We start from the raw sequence: 11,209 nt of genomic DNA on the forward strand, positions 1-11,209 counted from the left end.
AATCTTGGTGCCTCTTTTAGTCGTTTTAATACTGAAAAGATATGAAACAATTGAAGGTTGTGACAATAGGCATTAGTTTTATCAACCTATACAGAAATAACATTTTTTTTCTAACTTAGATCAAGGGGCATAAAAAATATGTTAGATAAAAATACGTGAACTAAGATTTTTTGAGTTTCTAATTGACTAAACAAAACCACTTGTACCATATATTCAAGGTATTTTGTCCTATCTAAATTAATCTTGTTGTTAGTCTCTCGAACTCAACTTCATAATATGAGTAACTCGAGAAACTATTAGTAGAATAAAAATAATAAACTTTTGACTGGCTATAAAGAAAATGCATATAGTTGATGTACGTATCTTTGTATTCTAATGGCAATGATGATTTCAAATAAATTTTGTATAGTGCACCATCATGCTTATAGTAAGTTCTAAGAGTAGCTCGTTTACTACACGAGGTTGTGTTTATGGTATCTAAGTTTTTCTGCTCTCTTTCACTGATGAAATATTTTGGTTTTCTATTTAGTCGTACTAGTGCAACTAGAAATTGGTAATGGCTTTGAATCCCCTTGCGATTCAGGTGCACAAATTGAGAGACACATCATGTGTCATGTGCAAGTGAAAATTGTGCAACCCTGATCAATATCGCATTGTTGCATTGTCCATACGTAGAACAATCTAAGAATTAATTCTTCTATAAATTTTGACATTTTTTAAAGTTGCATTATTGTGGTAACACATCTCTTAATTTCCCTCTCCTAAAGGGTAAAAAAAAAAAACGAGAACTACTCTAATTCTATTACTTGAATACAAGGTTTTGGATCTTGGAAGATGTGCTGCACTAGAGAGTAGTAGGGAGATTCAAATAGTTCAAAATTGCTTTGACTAGGTATGAGAAAGTGAAAGGACTAAACGATCTGAACTAGATTACACATCTAATTTGTGCAATATTCATGTTTCCAGCAAGATGTGATAGATTATATTATATGTTACTCTAACTGTTCATTCACTGATAATTGCAAGTACAACACATACGTCCACAACTAGTTATCTGTACACACTGAAGTGGCAAATTCTGATCTCAATGCCGTAATAATGTTGTCTTAAGTTGGTCCGCTTCTTTTGATTTCAGCACTATAACAGTCCCTTATTCTTTCCAAACTGCGGCAATTTAATTTTCACCACTGATTTTAATTCTTGCCCCTACATGTGAAAATTGCATGATTTGATAATACATCTATTATTTCCGTGAAATTGCTTTTCAAATTGTCGCAGATTCTTGCTTGATTGATCAAGGCTTATGAAAAGAAAAGCAAGTCGAGTGTCATGAGTAAAATCTTATGTCCTTCCTCCCAGGAGTCTTGTGAGTCTGCATTTTTTATTTTCCTTGGTGGGGCACTTCCCATAATTAAAATATGTACTAGAGCTACAAACTACAAAGTAACATTTAAATGACTAGGATGGCACAAGAAAATATCCGGCACGCCTAAGAAGCAAACTTGCAAATATTATTAATTATATTAGAGTTCATAAATTTTGGTCCAATGACAGATGTCAGATCGGGTAAACGGTCATTGAATATAATCTATCACATCATCTAGGAAACTTCCCAACGAAGCAGAGGATGCTCCACCTTCATTGAGTGTCAACCTGCTCTTCTCTTTCATTTCCTTTACCTTCTTTCTGATTTCGTTCTCAGGATCCATCAGATGTTTAATTGCCTTGTCAATCACATCTGCAGCCACAATCTCAGTGCTTGGCTCGAGAAATTTTTTTTTTAAATCCATTTTGATCTCCACAGCCATCCCTAAGTCTTTTAGCATCTGGAAGGCATTCACCTGCTGCTCAGCATGAAGTGGCCATGTTGCCATTGGAACGCCATACCAAACGCTTTCCAGGGTTGAGTTCCAACCACAATGCGAGACAAAACCTCCCACAGCAGGATGGGACAAAACTGCAGCCTGTGGTGCCCATCCAATAACTATTCCGACCTCTGCAGTTCGCTGCAAGAACCCAGCTGGTAAGACTTCTTCCGGGTTCTCGTACTCACCTGGAGACTCAAACTTTCCTTTAGGTGGGGGCCTTCTCAATGACCACAGGAATGGATATCCACTACGCTCGAGTGCATGGGCAATTTCCTTCACTTGATCACCATCAAAACAACCTTCACTGCCAAAGCAAAGGAAAACAACAGAACAGTCAGGCTGAAGATCAAGCCATTTCATAATTATCTCAGTTTCTTGATTTTGGCCATTGCTTCCCTTAAGATTCAATACAGGTCCTACTGCATACACTGGTGGGATGGTTTTATCATTGGATAAAGCCTGTATTGCATGGGATTCTAACTCAAGGAAAGTGTTAACTATGATTCCTTTGGTCTCCCTGTATCTTTTAGCCTGATTAAGGAACATGTTTCCTCCTTCCTTGTCGAACAGTCCAGATGGCAAAACTTTAACTGGAACAAGATTGATGTAAGTCGGGACAGCTAATTCAACTTTGGAATTCTCGAAATCAGTGACATCTTCTTTAAAATCATCTCTCAGACTTTGCAAATGGAATACAAGACCAAGCATTGCAGCACCAGAAGTATAAAATACATAGGAGGGAACCCCAAATTCGTCGGCTACATCAATCATGGAGGTGCAGAACATGTCTATGACGATTCCAGCGAGATCAAAGGAGGCCGAACTAGATATTTCAGCAAGGACATCCCTCACCCTGTTTTTATGATCTTCAATAAACTGATACAAAAACAAACTAGGAGATGCCGTTTGTGAAGCAGACTCATCTTTTTTGAGCTCAACAAACCTTATGCGAGAATCTGAAGCTTCTGCCTGCGAATCTGTGTTGCTAATCACCTTTGTTTCAAAGGGAAACTTCATGATCAGAACTGTGATCGATAAGTGTTCATTATGATCAATAAGAAGCTTTGCAAGCTCAACAGTTGATGCTAAGTGGCCCATCCCTGCTGAAGGAATGAAAACCAGCTCTGGTTTCTTCATTTCTCGCCTCTTCTCTGACTTGACTTCAGCAAATTATTTGATTGAAGATGGAAATCAAGACTATGTAAGAGGCTTTCGACTGTCCACCTAGCTTTTGATACAAGTGTGTGTTGAGTATTTTATCCTTGGACTCCAAGGCTTGGGTTTTATACTTCTATCAATCCACAGAAGTCCAAGGGAAAACTATAATATTTTGACCTGGTAATAAGCAAGTGAAGTCATGGCTCACATCACCTGGAATCGAACTGCATGTGCAAGCTGAAATGATACCGTCAATTATCATCAACAACGAAAGGAAAGGTCAAAAAAATAAAAAGTAAAAATTGGTTGTCGTGTTTTGCTGGGTTTGACTAGATTCCATCAAAAACATGCCACGTGTTTCTGTAGCAATGTTTTAAAAATCGGATCGTTAATTGAACCGATGAATTGAAAGGATCGAGGTTCAACCGGTCGGACAGATTCAATCTCGGTTCAATAAATTTTTTAAAAAATAATTTATATAAATATATATATGTACAAAATAAGACATGTAATGGACTATTTTAATACTTCATATGATGAAAAGTTTACTATTTTTTAATAACTTGGATTTTTAAAAATAAATTTTTTAAATTATAAGCTAAAACAAATAAATTTCATCTCAATTTCAATTATATCTAAATCCAACCCAAAAATATCACAATATTTTGAAATTATACAAAATTCACGTCTATGAGAATTTAGATATTGTGAACTTAAATTTTAATTTACGTTTTGGAATTTAGAGATTGCAATTTAAAAAAGGAAGTTTGGAGTTCGAAGGAAATCAAGAAAATCGAAAATAGAAATGTAAACTTGATAAGAAACAAAAAATGAGATAAAAGTGAGTGGTTGTGGCATTAAATAATTTGGGTTAAAAAACATAATTCTTTTTTAACTTTTTTCAATTTAATGGACAAAAACAAAATTAAAAGATGGAAGAAAACATCAATAAATTAAAAATAAAGAGATTTGATTAAAAAGGAGTGACAAAAGAAAAGAGGATAGAGAGAGAGAGAGAGAGAGAGAGAGTTGAAAATTAAAAAGAAAGAACCATGAGAGGATGAGATTTTGTAAGAAAAATAAAAAAAAGAAATATGAGTGTTTGCTTTATATAAATAAGTTATCAAAAAAACAAATAAGATGTGATGGTGCAACGGTTAATACATTGGTCTTCGATTACGAAGGTCTTGAGTTCGAATCTTGATAGCTATATTTTACCAAAAAAAAAAAAGAGGAAGGTTGAAAACCGGTTCAATAGCGGTTTTTGCGGTTCGACCGGTTCTTGACCGGTTTTCTAACAAAGTCAACTATGACATTAAACCGGACCGGTGCCATGGCCGGTTCGCGGTTCAACCGGCCGGTCCGGTCCGATTTTCAAAACATTGCTCTGTAGTGGGCTACACTTGCCCCACTATCCTTTAGTGGGCCAGGGCCATTTACTTCAACTCCAATCCTTTGACATCAGAACAGGGACAATGCTATAGTGCCTATAGTTATGGTAATGATATTAGGGAAACCTGCTATTATAGGTTTCTATTACCTTTAGTGACAGATCAAAATTTTTAGCGACTTTTTAAATATTATATTAAAATAATTAATATTAACTTTAGTAAGTTTTTAATTAAAACTAGTAACTATATGCCTGAAAGATAAGTTTTAGTCAGAAACAGAAATTTACACTTTGAGTAATTTAATTTACTTATTATTTGACAAAATTTACTTATATTTAAATTAAACTTACTAATACTAAAAGTAAAAAATGTACATATTTAAGTAATGAAAACGGTTTTGGGTTCCTGAAAACGATTTTGGGTATCACCTTTCTCTTTTAAAGTGATCTACCTTCTTCTTATTTAGTTCCCAGTTCCAATGATATGATTGAATTCCCAGGCAAAGGTTTCCACTTTGGTCCACACTTTCTCTTTGTTACAATTGAATAAATCTTCTCACTTCAAAATTTTCATCTTTAGTTCACACTTTCCCTCTATCATTTCTCATCGATCGGTTGGTTTTGAGTGCTGCCATATGCAGACACAACAAAAGGGTTAGCGACGGTGGTAGCCAGCCAAAGAGCATATGAAAAATAGCAGTGACGAGGTTAGACCATCATGTTCTCTTCAAATCGTTTGATTATATTGCTGTAATTTATTTATATTTCATTTTTTTTGTTTGTCAAGATTTTCTTGCGAAATCAAGGTTGAGAATTTGAAGATTTTATTGCAATTTTAGGGCTGAAAATGTCCGTTGAAACATCTAGGAAATGGTTGTAGTTTTGATTGTCTACGGGTAAAATATACTTAATAGCCATGTGAAACATCTAGGAAAGGACTTGAGACTAGGCGTTTAAGTTAAATGTGATTAATTTGTGAATGCATATAAGATGTTTGGTGAAATGTCAAAGAGAAATTTGTATGTTGTGATTGCTACTCTGTGCAGGTGAGAATTACTAATATATTAGTAACTCAACATAAGCTTTATAACTTGAATTCTTCAGGCAAGAGAGATTTCTCCCATTTTGGAATTCTAAGTTGATACGCTTGATGGAGCAGATGTTATTGAACTGAACTGATCTAGATTCATTGTTGTGAATCTGTTGTTTCTATGGAAATTTATTATCAGCCTCTTGAATTTTTTACTCCATTGTGACGCCTGCAATGCCACGGAAATTTGGCCATCTATGGAAATTTATTATCAGCCTCTTGAATTTTTTACTCCATTGTAACGTCTGCAATGCCACGGAAATTTGGCCATTATTACTCTTGTAAATTTGTGTTGCAGAAGCAATTCTTATTACCATCCTATGATACATGTAGATTTTGTAGAATCACATCTTCCCTCTTCTTCAGTCAGGAAAGGAGAGAAAATTCATAGAACGGTTTCCAAATGTAAGCAGTTAAGATTTCAGAAATAAGAGGGATCACTGAAAGGGAGATAATATTTCAAATACTAAACCAACCTAATAATATCAAGGAGCAGGACATAAAGATCAATGTATATTCATTTCTGGTTTGAGCAAAGCCTGGACAGAGCAAGTTGTAGCATCCTGTTGATCGAAAATTATTCCTCTGTTCATTGTTGGATGGAAGACAGACCGATAAATACATGATGCCATATTTTAGCTGCATTCTGAATTTTTAAGAGAAAGTGATTAATTTAATTTTAAACTATCAACAAATGTGGGATGCTTACAGTCCAATAAATGAAAATACTTGTTCTTTTATCTCCATATAATTCTGGAAAAAAACCTGTTGTCGTCCAATTAAGACACACAAAGAAATTAATAGAATGATTAAGTGATCATTTTATATATGCTATTTTGAAGAAAATAAAAAAAGGCGTGTGTAACAGGTGCCCTAATATAAAAGTGGTTTTATGTGATAGTTTCTTTAAAAAATAAATTAAAATTAAACATGGACAATTTTGAAATAAAAGAGTCCAAATAAATATGAACGTACGTATTCATACAATAGTTTTGGTGTAAATTAAGTTCACTAACGGATGTTCATTGAGTGCCTATCGTTATAAGTTTGCACTACTTGAAAAGGTTGTGATCATGTGAACAACTATACTTCATTAAAAACTTACATGCCACCCTGCTTCAATGACGTTTAAATCTGAATCGCATGAGCCTCCTGTAATCCAAAGCTGAGATGAGCTAAATTCATTGGGTTTCTGTCAACTCGGGGCTCCCATATATTCATGATTGCCTTCGCTCCATAATACTTTTCTTGTCGAACTACTGCAGCTACAGACTAAAAAACCCCACACGAGACAGAAAAGATCAGGGAAAAATAGAAAAAGAGAAAACGAGCGGAAGAACAAGAACATTGTTTCAAATTGGCCCTCAAACATTAAGCATGTTTCTCATCGACAAAGGTGTTGGCTTATTTCCAGCAGTTAAATCTTCAGTACGGATAATGCAGATAGAACTTTCAGAGTGACATTCACATAGATTTATTTTAGAAAATCCTAAGTAGCTTTTTTTTTTTTCCTAAATGGTAAGTGCTATTTTTCTTTTTTTTTTTTGGCAAAACAGTGGTTCCTGAAAGCTGTGTTGGCCAATTGTAACAATTGACTGATTGGTTTCTGTTCAAGCTCATTGTTAGTGGACTTAATGTTGGAAAATTTATTCTCAGCAAATCCCAGTTCTGGTTGATAATTTGGTCTCATCTGCAAAAGAAAGACATATAGCTTCCTTCCGACCGTCAATCAATTATGGTGTTATACATACTTCATATTTTTGCATTTTTTTTTGTTTATTTTTCTTTTGAGTGGTGTTGCATGGGGCAAACCTGCAGAATCCAGTGGTCTTTGAGCAAAGGATTGTCAAATGCTGGTTGTTGATAGATATAGACACAATCAATTATATCACCATCTTTGCTCTGTCATGAGAAAAAATTTTGAATTTCATTGTAAAGAGCCAAAGGCATTCAACATAATCTAATCTACCTACCCGCAAATTCGTGACTTTCATTGAACTAAGGATTATCAAATGCTGGTTGTTTCGATATTTTGGACATGTGAATAACTCATCTTCCTCCCAAAAAATTACTAATACGTAAACCCTTACCGGGAGAGTTAAAATAGCTTGTTAATGCCATTGCTATATCATAACGATTAGACTGGAACATAAATCTGTTGAATGGGTTGATTGGAACAAAATTCAGATGAATGGTTTATATGAGAATTGAGGTTTTCAATTAGTTTGATGATGGTTTGTAATATAGAGAGAATGGAGTTCTAATCATAAAATACCTAGAAAAGAAACGGGTTGCCAAATCGAGAAGATAAGTAAGTTTTTAATTAAAACTAGTAAGTATATGCCTGAAAGATAAGTTTTAGTCAGAAATAGAAATTTACACTTTGAGTAATTTAATTTACTTATTATTTGACAAAATTTACTTATGTTTAAATTAAACTTACTAATACTAAAAGTAAAAAATGTACATATTTAAGTGAAAAAATCACCGGGTTTCTGAAAATGATTTTGGGTTCCTAAAACACTTTCGGGTATCACCTATCTCTTTAAAGTCATCTGTCTTCTTCTTATTTAGTTCTCAGTTCCAACGATACGATTGAATTCCCAGGCAAAGGTTTCCACTTTGGTCCATACTTTCTCTTGGTTACAATTTGATTAATTGTTCTCACTTCAAAATTTTACTAATTTTTTACTAAACATAAATACTGCATACAAAAGGAAAAGATATTTGACTTTGTTTTACTTTGATTAGAAAAACTTGTGGTAGTAATAACGAAATAGTGACTTTGGTGCAATTTTCAAATCAACAACCAACGTACACTTAATTACGGTAATTTTTTAGTTGATTAGACTAATATATGCCATAAAGTAGTAAGATTTGATCATTTATAAATTGACAATTTTAGCAGCTTATAGACCATTCACCTATAAAAATTATGATTATTATAAAATGACATTTTATAATAATTTACATACTATTTGCCAATTAAAAGTAAGTTTCATAAAAAATGTGCATGTAAATCCATATTGTGAATGATACGAAATATATTTGAAACTCACGAAACTTAATATATGGGTAAATTTACTATAATTTTAAAAGATTACGCTACATTAGATACGATCACTTTACCTTTTATACTTGTGACCTAGAAAATAAATTTATTAAAACACATAACATTTATAAATGATACATACATTTATTAAAATGCTTAAAACACAAAACATTTATGAATGAAACATACAATCATGTATTAGACATTTACGTTACCAACAACTACTAACTATAATATTAAGTTTCAACCATTAATAAAAAAATCTTAGCACTAGTTTAAATAAACTTCCTAATACTTGTTTCATATAAGTTTCTTTAAGTAATATAGTAATTTATGCCACAAACTAGTAAGTTTTGATGATTAACCAAATTTACTATTTTATCAACAAGATTTACTATTAATCTATAAAAACTTACTATTATTTGAACTAAACTTACTCCCCGCAAAACTAAGTTTCGAATGTAGAGTAGTAATTTATTTTTAAAAAAAAGTAACTTTCATTTTTATTTCGATTTACTTTTTGAAACATAAATAGGATAACACTTATATGACCATTATTTATTTATTTTTATTTACTTTTAGCGGCCATTTGATTATTTGATAGGTCTATCCACCTAAATAGGATAACACTTAAAAATAAGAAAGTAAGTTTCCTATCTAAAATAGTAAGTTAACAGTAATAAATTAGTAACTTTTATACTTCAAAATGTAAATTGGAATAAATATTAAACTTACTTTTTAAATAAATAAATTACTACTTTATATCCCAAACTTACTTTTTAGAGTGTAAGTTCAATTCAAGTAATAGTAAGTTTTAATACATAAATAGTAATTCTTACTGATAACATGGTAAAATTGATTAATAATCAAAACTTACTGATTTATGAGACACATGTACTATTTTATTTTAAAACATATTTCAAACTAGTGTTAGGGAATTTATTTCAAATAACGATAAGATGTTTTATTAATGATTAATTTTTAGTACCTTAGTTAGTAAGTACTCATAATATACCTGTATAATACATGATTATAGTTATCATTTTAAAAAATTTATTTACATATTTTAAAATACTATGAAAAAAAGTTTGACTTTTCACATAATCTCGTAAAATATGTAATAAAATTTTGTCGTATGATAAGTTTTTAATAATTTTCAATTTTTGAAAAGTTTGAAAGTTTGGATAACAATAACAACAAATCTTCCTAGTTATATATAGAATATTACTTGTTTATATATCAAAATTTTTATAAATTAACACCTACGAATATAATAAGATGATAAAGTTTTAATAAATTTACATCTAAGACACAAGAAATAATAAGAGTAAAGGCCTAAACAAAATGAGAAATAATATAATAATAAAAATGATAAAATTAGTATAACAATTAATATAAGAAAATTAAATTAAATTTAGTTCATGTATAAAATGGTCCTAAAATAATTAGTACACTATGATACAATGTTATTTTAACAACAAAATTTTTTTTTACTAAAAGTCTGAAATATCCATGACATACGTTTGAGCGATATTTTACCATATTTGTATCTCATATCTAATCATGAAAGTTAATTTGAGAAAAAATATTTTTGACAATAGAATTATTTTGAATTTAGTCAACAAGTTGAGATTTTTTAAACAATAAAAGTGAAATATTTTGGGAACTTAGTTGTTTATTTTCCCATAATTAAAAATTGCTATATTTTAGCAATTGTTGCCATTGACTTTTCATTATGTAGACTAATTTTTATCAATGCAATATTAGTTTTATTAACAATCATTGAAGTTCCATTGATCCGAGGATGGGCATTTTATTGCTATTATTTTATATGTAAATATTTAACCTAAGCAATAAAATAAATAATAGCTACTTAAAAAAAGGAAATTGGTGTACAATTGATTGTGGTGTAAAATATTAGTATACAATTAACTAGAGTTTGAAATGGAAATAAATTTATTTAGTATTTTACTGCTAACAACTTTGACCCCATTTAATGGTTAAACAAAAAATAAAAGAGACGTAGAGACTGGGATTGGTTTTGTTGATCTTGATCCCTATCTTTTGATGTTTACAAAACAAATAGATGATACTAATATCTCTCCAAAAAATATTTTCAGTTATGAAATTATGTGATTCCATGAACAAGTGCTATTGAAAGAAGACAAAGGTTGCTGAAAGCTGTCAGACGCTCAAAAGACTGCATCGGACGTCCAACAACCATTGAATATCTTCGGACGCAGAAAACCAGCCTACCGGACGTCCTAAAGAATTGAAGAAAAATTCTCAATTTTACATCATACCTTCGGACGCAGAAAACCAGCCTACCGGACGTCCGAAAGAATTGAAGAAAATCTCTTAAACTCTTTGTCTGCTGTCGGACGCATAAAACAGGGCTATCGGACGTCCGACATTGCCAACGGATAGTTGACTGTTCAGCTACTTTCTATCCGTTGGAAGCATTTATGAGGCACTTTCTTGGCTCTATATAAATAGTGGTTGGTCAGATATTTCAACCAACTTTGGCACACTGAAAATACAAAAGATCTAGAGAGATTTTAGTGAGAAAATACTCTTCAAAGAAGATTTGCAGTCTTAGTGGTGTGAGGTTCATTGTAAGCTTTTCATTTGTGAGTGCATATTTCATGAGT

The 11,209-nt window shown here is 31.9% G+C and overlaps 1 protein-coding gene across 1 annotated transcript; it reads right to left on the reverse strand.

Moving 5' to 3' along the window:
• Positions 1-1,477: 1,477 nt before the first annotated feature.
• On the reverse strand, positions 1,478-3,149 carry LOC113688786 (anthocyanidin 3-O-glucosyltransferase 2-like). The gene has a single exon (XM_027206583.2). The coding sequence runs from the start codon at positions 3,003-3,005 to the stop codon at positions 1,575-1,577; it is 1,431 nt and encodes a 476-aa protein (XP_027062384.1). The 5' UTR covers positions 3,006-3,149; the 3' UTR covers positions 1,478-1,574.
• Positions 3,150-11,209: the final 8,060 nt, after the last annotated feature.

The sequence above is a fragment of the Coffea arabica genome, chromosome 5c (assembly GCF_036785885.1).
Source record: "Coffea arabica cultivar ET-39 chromosome 5c, Coffea Arabica ET-39 HiFi, whole genome shotgun sequence".
NCBI classification, from domain to species: domain Eukaryota; kingdom Viridiplantae; phylum Streptophyta; class Magnoliopsida; order Gentianales; family Rubiaceae; genus Coffea; species Coffea arabica.